The 18,261-nt window shown below is 40.8% G+C and overlaps 1 protein-coding gene across 2 annotated transcripts; it reads right to left on the reverse strand.

Moving 5' to 3' along the window:
* Nucleotides 1-6,495: 6,495 nt before the first annotated feature.
* irx1a (iroquois homeobox 1a) lies at nucleotides 6,496-11,578 on the reverse strand. Of its 2 annotated transcripts, none has more exons than XM_085802439.1 (4): nucleotides 10,890-11,578; nucleotides 8,418-9,522; nucleotides 8,008-8,083; nucleotides 6,496-7,005 (listed from the first exon to the last, which is right to left on the reverse strand). In XM_085802439.1, the coding sequence occupies exons 1-4, from the start codon at nucleotides 11,130-11,132 to the stop codon at nucleotides 6,930-6,932; spliced, it is 1,500 nt and encodes a 499-aa protein (XP_085658565.1). In that variant the 5' UTR covers nucleotides 11,133-11,578; the 3' UTR covers nucleotides 6,496-6,929. The 2 variants fall into 2 exon arrangements, with proteins under 2 accessions (XP_085658565.1, XP_085658566.1); XM_085802440.1 differs by having other exon boundaries at nucleotides 6,872-6,987; nucleotides 10,890-11,383.
* Between the last annotated feature and the right edge of the window lie 6,683 nt (nucleotides 11,579-18,261).

Here is an 18,261-nt window from a genome sequence, read left to right on the forward strand (position 1 = left end):
GACCGGCCTGCTCTGCTTAGTTCAGGTTTGCGTGTGCGTGAAGTGATAGTTCCAACACATTGTGTTCTTGTTCTGCTCTTCTTCTGTTTCAGCTTTGGCAGGTGACCCGGCATTGGATGTACTGGCTGCTGTACTCTATGTGACAACTTTTGACATTGTAATTGTCTGCTTCGGGCGAGGGGATGGAGGGTGTAATACATCTTATGTTTCCCTTTAGTAGAAATTATTGATAACTGGCAGTCAGAGGTTGTGTTGGTATCATTAACCTGGTCTGAGCAAGTTTTGATTGACGATGCTAATTTGGGTTTACGCTATTAAACATCTGTTATAGATATTTGTGGGATTGGCTTTTAATAAAGCACCTTCACAGCTAATTATATGTCACCAATCCCAATGTAATCAGATCTTGTGTTTTTCCAACCAAAGTGGTAATGGTAACTCTTATTTTTGTTGTACTCTAGTAAGGTGCTGTTCTGACACAAACCAAAATGAAAACAAATTATATCCCTGACATTACAGGCACAATAAGACCTTGTATTATAATATTCAGGATAACACTGACTCAGCAGTTTGCTCATTACAGCTATTAAAAATCTTAACTAATTAATTAATAATTATGAAAGTAAATAATGGAATATATTGTAATAATCTTTTTAAATTAGGCTTTTAAAATAAAGTTATTTAATGCTACTTTTTTACTCCATGCCGTATGCATTGATTTAAAAATAAAATGAAAAATGAAAAAAGAAAATGGAAAAAACAAAACAAAACAAAAACAATCTGCAATGAACAGTTTTCAGGAGCATCCTGAATGTGGCTTATTATAATGAATATCTTTGTTTGAATTCTTCAAATGCACAGCTGCAGCAAATACACATTCACACTCAGTAAGTAGACAGCTTTCAGCGAAGTGGGAAGAGCAAAAGTGAGGGAGACAGGGGTAGAACGGGAGAGTTGGACAGAGAGGGTTCTCATGAGCGGGGCCGAAGACGGTGAGTTGCATTCGATATCACCTTCTGCGCTGCACATGTGCTGCGAGTGTTCAGAGAGAGTGAGGGAGAGAGGGAGAGAGAGAGAGAAGCATCCTCTACTAAATGGAAATTCCTGTGCTTCAGCCACAGCTGCAGTATGACACTTCAGATGGCCACGCTTCCCTTTGTACAGCCCCCTGGAATTAGCCCAAACCACAATGGCATCACATCAGAAAAGCAGACAGGAAAATCAGACTTTATTATCTGTCGCTGTGGAAATATTTGTGCAGGGAGGAAAAGGGGGCACGAGGCCCTTGGCTTCTCTACCATGTCAACCTGCATTTTATTACTGAAAACATGCTCACGCACACACACACAACTGTCTCCTAATAAGTGTCACCTAAGCCACTGATACCTGTGCTTAGGGATGGCTTGGCAGAGTGCTGAAATGTAAACATTGATACACTTCTTATATTATTCTAATTTTCAAGGAGATAAAAACAACAATACACTGCAGATTGCAGTCCGATATGTAGCTATAGAATATTTTCTTTTTCTGCAAAGAAATCACTGCCGCACTATGATGTCAAGTGAAATAATACACTGAAGGAACGTGGCTCGACTGGCGCTGTGAAACAAACTCCTCGCTAACGAACAGAAGTACAATTGCAGAGAATGAAACTTTCCATCAAATTGTGTTTGGGGAGGGGATTCACTTCAAAGAGATCTCAACAACAGTGCTGTCTGTCTAATTTACGTTTTCAAGCACATGCCAAATGTAAAAACCCCAATTTTGAGGAGTGTATAATTACAGGGAGAGAATGAATGACTATAAATACCCCCATCATTACTAGTCCCCTCTGAAGAACATGATCCATACTGAAGGATAATTAAGGCAAAATATTTCTGATCCTCTAACAGACTGTACCAGGAATGTGTGCACGCGTATGAGCGCTTGTGTGTTCATCCTCCATTGGTACGTGCTTGTGTGTGTGTGAAAGAGAGAGAGTGAGTGTGGGTGGGGGAGTGTATAAGAGGGGTGGGAGGGGGTGGGGGGGTCACAAGGCATTCTCCCCTAAATATAGTTCTGTTCTGGTAGAGCTGCTATGTATGGATACTTCAGGAGAACTCAAGAAAGACCAGCTTTAATTGGTTTGTGGAGTCATTAATGGAGCTGAAGCATAACTTGAGTACAAGTGTGTGTTTGTGTGTCTAAACATGCACGGTTATATGTGTATATTGGACCCTGTCAATGCCCTTTAAACAACAACAGACACATGGAAATAACTTTGATCAACAAACATGTAGCAAACAAGAAGATAATAATGAACCTCCATGTTCAGCCGAGGTCTCTCAAAATAGACCATTTCAACTAGGATATATCGGATTTGAGGATAATATTTCTAGATTAGGCCAGCTAATTAGTGCCCCAATATCTGGCACAGCGCTTTGACTCGGATCCAAATAAGCATATTGTCCTCATAGCAGAGGAGTGAGAGAGCTTTTCTGTGTTCTTCACTCAGAGTCAGAAAGAATGTTCAACTGAGACAGAGAAAACTTTACTCGACTGCTCTCCCTGCCTTGCTTTGTTATCTCTTTCTCTCTTTCTTGCCCGATCAAAACATAAGAATGTCGCTTTGAGTGGCCAAATGAAAGAAAACCAGGCAAACATGAGCGAGAGACCGTGTTTATTTGTAGTATATCTATGAGCCAGGCCAGGTTTTTGTGGCAGCAGGGGTCTGTATGGGTTGTTGAGTTGTCGTGAGTTGCTGCTGAACCGGCAGCGAGTCAGTCAGCCAGCCAGTTGTCAGGCAAGTACCAGTTCCTTGTTGCTATTTGTGTTTGAGTGTAGCTGTGCCGAGAAGCGCCCTCCCTCCGTTTTCCCTTTTCCAACCGAATTCTCTAACCTCTTCCTGCAGCAAGAATCGTGTCTTACAGCAGCCTATCGCTCCTGGAATGAAAAGTCCGTGACCAAGGCATCCGTCCCTTTCACTGCCATTGTGTAGCTGAAACAAGGAGCAGGAGCAGAGTAGTCAGCTGAACATGGTGTAGCAGGGTTCGATGGTGGCCCCGCTGCGGCTGGTGCTGCTATGGGCTCCAGTGACTTGTTGTTGCTTGTTGTTGTGTGTTTCCCCCGCAAGCTGGGGCCAGGGTCGGGGCCCGGGATCGCTTTTGTGAGTGTTCGACCAGCGCTGCTCTCATGAAACTAGATAAATGGATTAGAGGGGCGCAGATATGGGTGGGCATCTTTGAGAAAAAGACAACGGAGAGATGTTGAAGGGGAGCAGGGGTTGGAAGAGGAGGGTGAAGGGATAGGAAGAGGCAAAGACATTTGTGTTGTTGGACTACAAGGGGTCGAGTCTGTAGTAAGAATAGCCTGCTTCTGCCAAAAAAGACAAGACAGTGATAAACCTTCCTCCCCATGCAGTCTCCTCTCCACCCCTCACTTCTCCCTGCCACACACGCACATGCACGCATACACACACACACAAACTGTCACAAGGCACAATTCACCACTAAAATGAATGGATTGCCACAGTGTGATACGTCTCAGTTGCAGGGGGAGATGGTACTTGCTCGCCGACAAAAGACTGTGGTATTATGGGAGGGGGGGGCCACAGCCTGTGACAGAATGCTAAATTGTTTTAGGGTCAACAACTTATTGTCTTTGCATGAGCCACAATTTACATATCTCCCGAGTAGGTTTTTAGTCCTCAGATGAAAAGAGCAGCACCTCCTCCATGGCTTTTCAAAGGTTTCTGGGAATAGTTTTGATGAGTTGTTTTTATTTCTTTAAAAACAGCAAAAGCAACCTAATTGTGTCCTGGTAATGAGTAAATGGATTTATGATGTAATGCATGCAGTTACTTTGAATTGTAATTATCTTATCACTATGACCATTATAGGGCAATTACCATAATATAAGCATTGTTTACTGCTTCTAACAATAGCTGCAATGTTTTAAAATCTGATAATATTATGTATTTACCTCTGTAATCCCACAGAGCATTATTCTTTAGCTGTATATTTACATTTAATTCATTTATCTGCTCTTCTTTTTTAATTTCATGGTCTTTATTTTCTTTCCCTCCCCTGCATCGTGGCCCAGGGCATGCGGGGAAGAAATGGCTGGAAGTGACAGCCTAATTATCAGCTGCAACTCCGCTCATTACCCATTAGACAATCCACTGTACATCCACTTACTAAATGAATAATTTTGTATATATTATGGAAACACAATATTATGGCCTGCAGCTAACGCCTTTGCGCTAACCTCACGCTGTTCCAGTACAAAAGAAATAAATGGGACACCGAGAGGTTATTTAATTTTAGCCCCAAAAGCCAGCTCATGAGAGGATGTCATGTGCAAATGGAGCGCGGAGGGAGGGAGGGGAATATGAAATGTAGCCTACACACACCTGCCTTTTCCGGCCCCCGATATTACAATCATCATTGCCAAAGCGCGTGTTAGTAAAATTGACAAAAGTCAGCTCAGGCTTCACGTGGCTTAATATATTTCTAATTCCGACCCAACCGATGACATGGGTCTGGAGCCCGATTTATCACCGCACCAATAACCTACTGTAATAATAATCTGGACCAGCAGTGCCACAACAAATCAAGAGAAAAGAAGGCAAATAAAAGAAGTGACTGTTAACTATTGAAACACACACACACACACACACACACACACACACACACACTGGACTATTTCAGTAAATGTATTATGATTTTCTTATCGCTCTGTTTGAACTAAGAGAAGCCTGTTTGCACATTATGAGCTATTTATGTTGTGGGTAAAGTGTTAAGCGGAGTGACCTCGCGCCGGTCAACAAATCCTCTGTAACCTCTGTTAATTTTTCAACACACTCCTCCACTGCGTGACTGTTTAGCGAGTGACCACATTTAAGTGACACAGATTTATGCGCACAGACAACCCCCAACACACACACACACACACACACACACACTCTGCCACACAGATATGATCTAGTCAACATTTACCAATATTTTTTTTTTAAAGAAAAGAAAATCATTGCTGCTCTTTTGCACGTTGCTGTAACTTTTTTTTTTTCGACTTGTGCAATTAATGTAGGCCTAATGACTTAATTTGAAAGCTATGCAGCCCTGTGGAGAGGTGATAGTATTTCACTTCCAAACAGATTTGTTCCAGATACTTTTTTTTTTTTTTTTTTTTTTTAGGAATGAAAGATGATTTTGGCCCATAATGAAAAAAATAACCATGTATTTCATGTGAACTTGCATAGTGTCATAATATTCCCATGAATAAAAAAGTTTTTTTCTTCTTCGGCTCTTTGTATTCCTCCAAAATGTGACACAGTACAAGTGCAATGGGTTTAAGATGCATCGTGTGACGATGATACAGTTGGAGCACAAGTATTTTTCATGTGATTTAAAGCTGTTCGGAAGGCGGAGGCTGTTCCAGTTCAAGGCGGTCTGTTCCTCGCCTATAGAGGTCGCTGTGATATTGCAAAACAGATGTGCAGAAGTCGCTCCACAGGTTTAGGCCACTGAAATCATTCACCCCTGGAAAAGCTCACTTCGCAGCTTTACGGTCATCTACAGAAGTGCTCCAAGTCAAACTGCGTATTTTTCTAAGATTTTACTGAGGTTTACTTAAGATCAGACCTTAAAAGAATCAGGTGAGTAATTGTTTTTACCAGATAACAACATGATAATAAACTACTAGGCACCTGGTGAAGGTATAACATCAGAGTCACTCTTTACTAGAGATTGTAAAGATTTTTTTTTTTACTTTCTCTGTAAAGTTCGGGGTTCTGCAGAACAAATGCCCACACCATCTCGCACTATAACTAATTATTGCACTTTGCCTTGTTTTGTTTAAACCCCATTAAGCTGTCGTGGTAAATCAATATTTGGTTTTGGTCACCCATTGAGGCGCAAAAGAAGCTTCTTTTATAAGATCATAATCACCTCGTAACAGACAGGACCCCAAAACACTGACCCTGCTTCACAGGACCGACAGTGTCAGCCTCCCACCTCCAAAGAAAAAAAGAAAAGAAAAAAAATTAATAATTTATCTTCGAATCGACTTCTCTATCTGACAGATTAGATTTTAACCATTTGATTTTGTTTGGACTGGGCGTTCCCATATTATTACTTAATGACCTTCCCAGCTGCTCCTGTCCATTTTCTGTCACCAGCAACCATCTGGACACTTATTAGCACCTCAATGCATCCACGCTGTTTCCCCCCCAAACTTGAATAAAATTAAGGCTGGCTGCAGACTGCCAATATATATATATATATATATATATATATATATATATATATATATATATATATATATATATATATATATATATATATATATACATATATATGTATGTGTGTATATATATATATATATATATAGTTCCCATTCCCACCATTCTTGGAATAAAATGGATAGACCAACCTTCGTTTTCTTCAATAATAACAATAATAATATTTATAATAATAATATGCATGTAAAAGCAAAATAGGCTGAGGATACTCTTGGTTTTCTCTATAATTTCATTTTGTTTATTAGGCAAAATATACGATCTGGACAAATTCCTTCAACGCTTCCTATTTACAAATTTAAATCACTTGGTATTTACATTAAAGGAAGGACACCAAAAAACACAAGAGAGAGACAAAAATAATAATAATAATTATAATAATAATAAAGTAAAAAGCCTACCAAAGTGTCCCAGCCTGCCTGGGCAAAGTGGAGAGAGAGAGTAACATTATAGGCGCGATTATATGCTACACAACAATAGAGGAAGTAATCCATCCATCCACAGGATATTACCAAATTACGCCATTTGTTCTGTACCGACTGAATGCTACGCTGCATTATTATTTCTCATTGTCCTTTGTAGGGAGTGTAAAGTCTTTTTTTCTATTTGTCTTTTCTTTTTTTTATTGTTCAAGCACGAAAAAAAGTCTTGATCAAGCCGAGGAGAGAGCAGTGAGGACCCGTTGCGTGGCGTCTTGTGGACTCCTGGCGCTGGAAGGCAGAGAGGATCTGGATAAAGAATACAGAAAGGTGGATGAATACCCCCGCCGTGTTTGGACAACGGGTTTCAATATGCATCTCAAGGGTCTGGCTGAATGGCTGAACAGTTTTGATTTAAAACAGACTGCAGTGCCACACTCCAATTTTTCACTCTCAATAATAATAATAATAATAATAATAATAATAATAATAATAGTGGGGTAATGTTACAGCTAGAAAATATATTTCTATGTGCAAAAATAAAATGTTAGTTCATGATTATCAACAATTCTAATTCACTCAAGCGTCTGTTTTTTTTTTTCCTAAAGGACTGTTGCATTAGGAGAGAGGGGTTGTTTTGTAATAGGCTACTTGAAACGGAGGAAAACTTTTTTTTCTCCCCCCTCTTTCGGTAAGAGCGCTCCCCAGAGCTCCGGGGTCTCCCATGGGTCTTTAGGGAAAGCACACAGCCCAGACAGAGCCCGTTTTACTCGGTGACTTGATAAGTAGCCATACTCTCCCCAGAGGGGAGGAATTAAAGGGGGTGTGGGATGAGAGTCAAGACCCCTGTCACCCGCAAAGCAAACTGTGTTTTATTTATCTTTGTTTATTTTATTTTGCAGTGGTATTATTATTATTATAATTATTATTTTTTAAATACATTGAACATAAAAAATTAAAACTAGAAGACATAAACATTAAGCTTTTACACTGGAATTCGTAAAAAAAAAAAAAAAAAAAAGAAAGAAAAAAAAAGCCTGGGGTTTTCCCTCCATATGTTTTTATTCGTATAATTAATTATTTAAAATGCAGGGTATTTTCTAAAGTTCGTCTGCATACTTGATTTTACTTAAGCTATTTTAATCACTGCTGATACAAAATATTGCTGGAGAAAGCATTTGTCTCAGTCAGTTTGTATTTTGAATCATTCAATAATCCCAGAATTTGAATTTAATAATCTAAATTTTAATGTTCTTTTAGCAACGTTTCCAACAAACAACAAAGGCAAACTTGTAAAATCGTTAGTCTCACCTGTCATGGATGGGACGAAAAGAAGACTTCAGGGTCTGTGTTGGAGGTGAATCAGACCTTACACCGTTTTCATGGTCTGAAAAGGAAATGAGCAAAAGCACTTATCAGCACTGGCATGCTGGGTAAAGTAGGCCCTTTTTTTTTTAAACTCACAAATAAGAACATGTCTGACTAAAAAGAACTCAGTGTTGTTGTGCAGCTCGTATATGAAGATTGGATTTAAGTGTGTATATCAAGCCTCTGCGTGTGCACATAGCTTTGTTATGATAATTGTATAAATATATAAGAAACAGACATTAGTTGCAGCATTTAAAAAAAAACACACACACATGTGTTTCATTCAAAAATAACGTGCTTATCGCTGCCATGTGCTATTTGTGCGCGCGCACGCCTACAGACCGTAATCCTACCTATGTGCTTGGGACTGTGGGTCTCTGGTGGGGCCTTGCTGTCATTGCTGAGCGCTGCTGCAGCTGCTACCGGAGACACCACCACTGATGTCGGCTGCTGCTGCTGCTGCTGCTGCTGGCCCGGCAAGTGGTGGCTGTGGTGGTGGTGATGGTGCTGGTTTACTCCCAGAAACGACCTCACATTCAGCAGGGAGTTCTGGCCCAGGAAAGCCCCATTTGTCCAGTTGTGGAACTTTCCAATCTGGCAAGTGTACAGTCCGTGACTGGGGAGGAAGGCCGGGTGGGTTTGGATCTGGTGGTGGGGGGCTGACGGGTGAGTGGTGGCCGCTGGGCCACAAGGGGACGTGGGTTTCTGAGATGAACTATCAGGACTAGTGGCGGTCTCTGCTAAAGACCAGATCTTAGGCTTATTGTTAGACGGGAGAGGAAAGCTCCCGGATCTGTCCGGAGACAAAACTCTTGTGGTATTGTTGTTGTTGCCGTCCGAGTTCTCCTTACTCCCTGGGTGAACTGAAATTGTGCTCTTAGATTTGTCAAAGGCCTCGTGGGCCTGCAGGGCGAAGGCCCGTCTTTTCTCCAAGCTGTCCAACTCTCCCCCAGCACCGACACCGCCCCTGTGGTCCCTGCTCCCTTCCGTTGATTTATCGTCATCATCCTCGTTGCTTTGATCCCCGTCGTTGTCGTCGATTTTGTCTATGTCTATGCTCTCTAAATCAATCTCCTCCTCGTCTTCGTTTTTCTCGGCTTCATCTCCACTGCCGAACAAGTTACCGTCCTCCCCGTCCTCTTTGCTCCTGCTCCCCCAGGTCACCTTGTTCTCCTTCTTGAGCCTCCTCCTGGCGTTGGCGAACCAGGTGGAGACCTGCGTCAGTGTCATCTTGGTGATGATGGCCAGCATGATCTTCTCCCCCTTGGTCGGGTACGGGTTCTTCCTGTGCTCGTTCAGCCAGGCTTTCAGGGTGCTGGTGCTCTCCCGGGTGGCGTTCTTGGGCCTGGCCGGGTCCCCGTACTGAAACTGGCCGTAGGGGTAGAAGGCCGGAGAGGTGTGGGCTGCGAAGCTGGCAGGATGGACACCAGGACTGTCCTTCAGCTCATATTGGGATCCCTTGAAAATGAAGGACAATGTGTTATTTACACCCGGGCCACTTTTACTTGTGTCATCTCAAATGAAAACTACGATTAAAATATTTTTCAGGGTAACTCAAATGCAGAACAGCCTTTATACATATCTGATCCTAACAAGTCAAATGGCCTCTATTTACTGTAATAATCCCAGAGCTACAGCTGCACCTGACTCTGAGCTTTCCACAAATAAGCTTCTCAACTTGCAGCCACATGAGAGGCCTGCAACACCTGCACCAGCACAAATATTCATCCAAAGACAGAGACCTTTTCTTTCCAAACATTTTTCATACATGTCAGCCTGATAAAAGTCAACAGCACCGGAGGAAGTCTCTTGAATTATTTTGAACACACTGATCACACGCAAATGGCCCCACTTTAGCCAAACTCTCCACACTCCTCCACTCTGCCAGAGCAGTCTGAAAGCCTAACTTTTTACAGAACACCACATTTATAAAAATAAAAAAAAAACCCAGTGCTGAATTTAACCCCCTCACTTGTCTTTGAACACAATAACTCACACATATCGACCAATTCCTGCAGCGCACGCGCTTGGATTTCGGATAATAGCTCTTGTTTTGAAGCTTTAGGGTAGCAGTCACTGCCAATGGGCCTGACGCACATATTAGCCAACACATTAACACACTGCAAGTTAATTATTATCACCGAAGTCTATTTTCGCCCAATAAATGTGGATAATTCGTCATCTAGCAGAGTAAAAAATAAAATCCACGTGGAATTCAACAACACAATAAATCCTGGGAGCACGGTCAAAACAAAGCGTGCACCTGTAAATCTAAAGGCACGTTTACAGCAGAAGCTTTTGTTCTTCGGGAGAGATTATTTCTAAGGATGTGATAAAATAATCTGCCAGGGCACCAGACTGAGCAAAAAACTTTCTCTTTTCACGGTGTATGCTGCAACGCTGATCTGCAGCAGGTTTTTTTTTTCTTCTTCTGTGAAATGTATTTCAACTTGATAATCGATGGTTTCACCAATATGAGATAATAACTCTCTGGGTGCTGTGACGTATATCTTTGGTTTACATCCCTTTTTTATGTGCTAAAATATTATCTGAAGCTTCAGCCTATTTTTTTCCTCTTTCTCTTTTGTTTGTCGCCTGGTCAAACTTTTTTACACGAGGCAAACAAGCCATTGCACTGTCAAAAATCGAACATGCACCTGAACTAAAATTCAATAATCGACAAGAAAAATCTGTCAGAGCAAAATGTATTTTCAAAGTCTTAATGCTGTTCTGCTTCGATTGCCTAATACAGCCTCAAGCATAAACAATCGCCAGGTCCTTAAACTGGGGCAGGAAAAAAATAAAAAATAAAAATATGTCCTTACCATTTGTGAAAAAAGAGCCAAGTCCGCGCTGGTGTAAGGTAAGAAGGCGCTGTAGTTGTGTGCGTATGGGTTGGCGTACATGCCCAACACCGACGTGACCGCCGCTGCGGTGGCGGACGGACTTCCCCCGATTTCAGAGCTCCCTCCCCGGGAGGACGGCGTAAGCACTCCCGGTCTCTCGCTCCCGTACACCGCCTGGGAGGCACTTAAGTACTGCGGGTAGCCAAGCTGGGGGAAAGACATCTCCACCGCCGAATTGTCGCACAGCTGTATCGTCCGACAAACTGTGCGTAAGAAAAAAAGTGTGCGAGAGGGAGGAAAAAAGAAAAAAGGAACCCGGAGGAGTAAAGGGAAAGTGTTTAAGCCAAAGTCGCAGCTACTACAGACATACAGTGGTGTGCAGTCAAAACAACCCGCTCTTAAATCTCGGCTTCCTCTCTTTTTCTCGCGCAAAGTCCGCTGGATGTGATCTGATCAACAATTGCGCTCCGACTGACGCGCCTGGCCCTGAGGTCTCCAGGCTGATCTCTCAGATACAATTTGAAGTTGATGCTTTGATTGGCATCCCCTACTTGAGCCTGCAAGCTCCTCCTCGTTTGGAGCAATGTGGATAATGTGAATATAGAGTGAGCACATTGGCTGTGGCCTCTCTCTCTCTCTCACCGACTCTCTCTCTCTCTCTTCCTCCCTCCCTCTCTCTCTCTCTCCATCCCTCTCTCTCCCTCTCCCTCCGTGTTTGGACTTATTGTATGTTAAATGTTCAAGCATTAGAGTCCATTCACCGAAGGCTTTGATTGTTGTATGACAACCTGTCTACACGATTTTACAGCTGTCCGACACAGGGGGAAGTAAACCCGTCAGAAGAAGGAACTAACTTTGAATAGATTAAATCGTAATTAAAGGGGGAAAATGCTTCTCCGCAGAGGAATTAGTATTTGGTATCACGGGCTGCTGGTGCGTTTATTCTATTCATTGTGACTAATTTACTAAAAAACCTCTCTTCCTCCAACTTGGATTTATTCTTTGTACTTCTTCATTGAATGTTTTCAAAACTTCTGTAAGCTACTTGTTAAAGCGGCATCATAGTTTAATTTGCGTTTATCAGGATGATATATTCTAAAATACACGTTTGAGTAAAATTACCCAATAAACAAAATCAATAAATTAACATTCATATTTCAGACATTTTACTGTGCTATAAGTTTTAAAAGTTAAACTGTTAATTTCTTGACGCACTTTTCTTCCAAAAATCAAAACAGTTCCGGAAACCAATGCAAATCTCTCCACATCATTTATTAATTATGTAGGTTTTTTTTTATTGACTTCTGTTTTGCTTTCCTTTGATTTCTTCATAAAGGTTTAATCAGCCAAATTCTCCCTCTCCCTCCCTTTTTTCTCACCCTCTCTCCATCTGCATGCGCGTGTGTGTGTGTGTGTGCGAGTGTGTGTGAGCATGAGCGGATTTAAACCAGATTGTTGTTGTCCTTTTGTAACAACAGAGCCACTTCACGTTTCCTTGTTTTGAGAGGAAAGGAATGAGGAGGAGAAAAAAAGCCAGAGACAACTCAAACAGGGGAGTCTTCAGGTCCCTGAACGCGCCACATCTGTCGACATGTTCAGCCTCTAATTTAAAGTAGCTAAATGACGTGGCAACACTTTTAGCACATTAACTAAAAAAAAAAAAAAAAGGATGAAGAGTAATTTATCCGTCAGAGTTCAGACACCGGTTCACTGTAAATGGGACTTTTGGGTTCTTATAAGAAAAAGAAAAATATCGTTTATCAATTTCACATTTCCCTCTCTCTTATAATAGACGTTGGGGGAAAGAAACGTAATTTCAAAAGATCTGAATTAGAAAAATATAATTGACGCTGTCTCATTTGGTCGCCTCTTCTTAAAGCACTTATCCAATTTCCAGCTCAGAAAAAGAAAAGCATTGGACACTGACCTTTACTTCTCTTAGCTGTCCACTTCTGACACAGCCATGTGGCTCACGAGAGGAGAGAGAGAGAGAGGGGTGGGTGGGTGAGTGGGTTGGGGGGTGTTTCGTGTTTTAACAGTTCTATTTTTATTTGATTTGATTCTCATATCACCCACCTCCCGAGTCAAAAGGTGGGGGTGTGTGAGTGGGAGGGGGTTATTCTGTAGATCTAGATTTAATGCCTTAACGACTGAAGCCCAAGAAGTCAGTAGATTTTGATCTGCACCAGATGGCTCCGAGTGGATATTGCCGAGCGCCGAGGATCTGTTAAAAATATCTGAGGGGCACTGATGGTAATCTGGGTAACACATCAGAAAGGAGGGAGGGAATGGCAATTGTGATAACCCGCTGGAAATGTGTGTGTGTGTGAGTGTGTTGGGTGTCGGGTGGGGGGGTACACATGATGGCTGTGGTGGGAGGGGTCGTAGGGGGTTTGGACATTAAAAATATCTCTAAACAGACATGAAAGAAAGGGAAGTAGAAAAACTCTAAATGAAATTGATGACCAATATTAAAATAAAAGGAATTCGACGATAGTAATAATAATAGTAATTATTATTATTATTATTGTTATTATTATTACTCTTATTATTAAATCAAAATGGTGCGCCACCTTTTGCTGAAATATATTTCTTTATTTGAAAAATAGAAGGTTGACTCCTGGTAAACAATGACACGTGTTGAGGGCAATAAACCATCACAGTTAACTGATTTATTGGGTCTTGTTAAACTCTCATTACCACTGCAAGCTCCTTAGCTTCAAGAGAGAGAGAGAGAGAGAGAGAGAGCACAGAAAAACTTTGTTCCGGATCCTCTCGCCGTCCACTCCGTTTTTAAACTCGTCCACAACACTTTAATGCACTGCCTCGAAACAGATGGGCTTTCACCATCTGTATCGGAGGCTGTATGTCGCGCACATGCGTTTACGCTCACACGTGCACGCATACAAACACATGCCTTCAAAATTTAAGGATTTTTTTACTCTCCTTTTGACAAGAAAAGAAAATCCCCAGGCTTCTCACATCAGATAGACCGATCATGTAAATCTGCAGCAGCCTCTTCATAAGCTGTTTTGCCTTAATGACCACATTCAAGTAAGTCACTCAGGTAGTGGATATTTTCTTTTATTTAACAGCCACATATAAAATCTCCAATGTCATCTTTTCATTTTTATTATACCCGAGTTTTACAGAATAAAACGAGCCTATACTGCATATAGACCTATATATGTGGAAAGTGAAAGCTACCCAAAAACCTACAAAAGCTAAAAATAAAAAGAGCAGCGGATAATAAAAGCTCTCACTCTGTCTCTCTCAGTCTAATACCATTAAAAAAGACAGACACATCCTTGGTTGGTCTGATAGAGAGAACCTCAGTCATTTCTTCATAAATTACAAACTTTAGTCACTCTGTACAGTAGAAAAGTAATATCCTATCATTAAATGGAAACCATGGTCCCCATATTAGAACATATACGGTAGCAGCACAAGGCCATCTGTAGATTAGATTTTTAATCCTATAATATTATTTTTTCCCCCAAGAAGAGGCACGTATGACACTGAACATCTAAATGTTGTTCTGTCATCATCTTTTTCTATAAGATATGTCCATATATTTATTTGATTAAAGTGTCAGCCACAAAAAAAGAAAAAGAATGAATGAATGAATGAATGAGGGAAAAAAAGTATTGCGGTATTACAGGCATGTTTATGTTATTTATAGATGTTTGTAATATATAGTTTTCTTGTCTTGAAAAAGAAAGGAAAACTAAATACTGCATTCGGACATAATGAATTTCTACAATATGTTTGTAATATACTTTACTTTCATTAAAAAAAAACCTGTGTGTGCTTGAACTTAGGTATCTAATGGCTGGGCCAACACATAGGCCTAAATGACTCCAATAGAAGTCAAAGAGAGTGAACCTGCATTACAATAACATCAGTTATGTTGACAGTTGGCTACCACCGCAGAGGTCAAGGGTGTCTCTGTGAACTAATAACTGTGGTGAAAGATACTCCTTTCCTGCCTCTGGGAGTGCCAAAGTTGAGGAAAGGTTAAGAATCTGTAGAATGTCCCTTTTGTGCTTTTCTCACAGATTATCAAATTAAGTGTTGAAACCAAAACTCCCTTTCCCCCTGAAGAGAGGGGATTAGATGAATATCAATGATATCAATAGACCATCACAACTGATAGACCTCTTCCCTTTAACATTGCACACAAAACATGTCTCCACACTCACGCACGGTTCCAATGTACTCCCTGAACTGCGTCAGAGCAACTCAACTATTTAGCTGTGAGTTAAGAGTCTGAGGACCACTGGTGTTACTGTGAGACATCCGATACACAGACAACTGCACCACACCTATAGGTAAGGAAACTAGGAATTTCCTGGATAATAAAAGAGGTCTATTCTAGGTTTTAGGAGGTCAAGACGCTAGCACTTGACAGCTAAACACTTGCAGGGGTGGCGTTCCCCAGTTTGACATGACAAAGAGCTCCTGGGTAAAAACTGTTACCAAATTTAAAGATGCTTTGCAGCAGTTGGATATGCAGCACAATGATGGCTATGTTAAACCCTAAAACAAGTACAAGTAAGTAATTTGACTTCACATGACCCGTCTTCCCATTTATATGACTTAAATGTCAAAGCAGCAGTCTGCTTGGGCCCAGAGGATTATTATGAGACTGCAGTCTTTAAATGGACTTGAGTACTTGTGCTATTTTTTCTTTGATGTCCACATGTCTACATGAACTTGGGGTATGATGTTCAAAACATATATACCAATTTAACATATATCTCAAAGGAAGGAGTGTCACATGGATTTGTGTGTTTTGCCTTAAGTCAACATTGATATAGATATAGTGTTGAGAGGTTGTTAAAATAGATTCATTTCAATAATTGTTAGTGGGCAAGCCTACATTGTAGACATGACACAAATTAGTTTTTCACTTATGTTCTTAATGGATAAATATAATATAAAATGGACTTCAATGATATTCAACCTTAACTCTAAATGCACTTTGGTAAACATTAAGACAAGTTCCAAATTTCAGTACAACACTGTCCCATGTTGTTCTTGCAGCAACAGCACCACTGCCACTGATGTTGCTGATGGCACAATATGTATAGCCTATGTAAAAACAAGGCCAAAAACTAGGCACATAGGCTGTTACCTCACCATGAGTAAGTCTTTTCATGATTTAGTGGCTCATCCAAATAAGTAGCACTTGCTGCCATGTTGAAGTGTAGGGGAAACACAACACTTCATTATTGTTGACAAGTTTCTTTTAACTCATTCTGGCTTCTCACTGCATACCATACAAAAGACAACAGCCAAGGATCTGACTTTTTTCCTCCCCAAGGGCATACTCAGCGGTGGGTAATGAACGGGTGGGCCCAGATTTTGATGTGGTTAGGGGCCAAGGGGAGAGAAATGTGAGAAGGGGTGTTAATTGTTTTGGCTCTTTACTGGGGAAACATATCAACATTAGATCTAATGGAGGTTAAAGACTCTCGTTGCCATAGGGCCTGGAGCTAATGAATAGCTATGGCTAGCCAAGGAGAGAGAGAGAGACAGACAGAGAGAGGATGTAGCATTTACTGGCCTTTAAAATGTTTTAACTACACTAAGCTGAGTGTTTTATTGAGCTTCTGACCTAAGAGGATTAACATTAACAAGTCATGAAAGTATTTTTTTTCTACTTTTCACTTCTAAAAGCTTAGCTGTTTGCGGTGTACGCAACCTCAAGGACATCTTCAACCCCTGGTTTGGAGTAGAAGAGATGTCCCTATATCCCAATTTTAAGCATAATCATCATTATAAGTTACCTTTATTGAATAGGAGCACTTTCTGCATTAAAACCTGTTGCATGGTTCACAAATACTGTACCAGTCATACATGACTGTAGAAGCTACTTAACCATTTTGGCAATTCAGAAACTAATTCCATTACTTGGTATTTAACTTCTCCATGAAATAATCAACTGAATTGGAGTGAGCCAGCAGGCTGTGAGCCATACGTTCCCAGTCTATACTGTATGTGCACATCTCCCCAATTCAGTTGCAGATGTATGCAAAGTACAGTAAATGTGAAATGTACGGCAAAGACTTTGGACAAAGAGAACACTGATATCAAAGTCTTCTACATACAATTTTATGCTAAATCTGAATGACTGAGGCTCAAACGTTGGTTTGAAACACAAGCTTAGAAATATTCATAAGAGTTAGTTTCCCATTTCAGATGTTTATTTGCTTCTTTAGAAACGGTGGGGGAAAAAATGAGAGCATGCAAATCTGCTTTCAGATGATACAATTCCCACGTTTATTTATCAACACAGTTAATTGAATTTTAAGGAAGGGCCTTCTTGGGGAAAAAAAGATTTTTGTACACTGAAGTATTCTTTTGAAATTGCACCCTTTGATAGTGGTGTAAAGGATAGACTTATAGATAAAATGATCAACAGACAGCATGACAAATGGAATTTTAATGAGGCGGTTTCTTTCATCTGTTATCATGTTGTGCTGCTTTTTGCTTTGGTGTGTCTTTGTACAAACTATTGATAGTAGTTGAAACCTGCTGTTTTTATGTTGCTGGACATGCTCCCCAGGACGCCACGGCCTCTCGCTCTTAACAACACCCCTATCACCTTGATCACTGATCAGACTGACTCTGTTTCAGTTGCTTTGGGGTTTCACTTACTGACTTACGATTTTAGTGGTTATTTAAGTATTTAAAAAAGAAAAAGAAAACACCCTGGAAAAAGTCAGAGTTAGACTCTTCAGATATTGACCGGCTATAGTGGCTGTTGACCTGCAACACAAATATTTCACTTTGTTGCAGGAAGTTCAGGATGAACTACTTTTTTTGTTTTTGAAAAATATACACCAAATATTCATCATTATACTGGGAGATAACTGAGTTTCCAATATCAAACCTGACCAATTTTTGTCACAGGATATTGTTCTTGACATCGGTGGCACCAGAAACTACTATTTGAATTTAGATTATTGATGTCATCATGGCCCCTGAGTAGGCTAACCAGTGGTCCCCGCCCTCTAGCCTTGGGTGTTATGGGGTCACAGATGAAAACAGCAGTCTGTCAAATTCAGTTATGTAGTAATGTGTTATAGACACAGTGATCTGGGGAGGGGAGGGGTGAGTTAGAGGCCATACACCCTAAAAGAAAACAGGGTTCCAAAAGGGTTTACAGGCTATTGATGTACTAGATTAGCTCTTCGTGGCACAGATTAGATCTTCCCATGTGGCTGAGCAAGGACAAACTACACGGAATCCTCTTTTTCTCTGTTTAGACAACCATGGCAAACCTGGAAACCTGCTGAAGAAAGATACAGATTGGACTCCCCGGAGAACACAACCTTAGCTATGC

Source organism: Trachurus japonicus, chromosome 16 (genome assembly GCF_045865225.1).
Source record: "Trachurus japonicus isolate A0001 chromosome 16, Traja_1.0".
Taxonomy (NCBI): Eukaryota; Metazoa; Chordata; class Actinopteri; order Carangiformes; family Carangidae; genus Trachurus; species Trachurus japonicus.

Excerpts from the sequence above, each read along its gene's own strand:
- irx1a (XM_085802439.1), bottom strand. The coding sequence starts at position 11,132 with ATGTCTTTCCCCCAGCTTGGCTACCCGCAGTACTTAAGTGCCTCCCAG. Across the intron at positions 9,523-10,889 it reads TGGCTCTTTTTTCACAAATG|GGATCCCAATATGAGCTGAA; the intron begins GTAAGGACATAT and ends TTCATTTTCAAG. Across the intron at positions 7,006-8,007 it reads TTTCGTCCCATCCATGACAG|ATCCTCTCTGCCTTCCAGCG; the intron begins GTGAGACTAACG and ends TTCTTTATCCAG.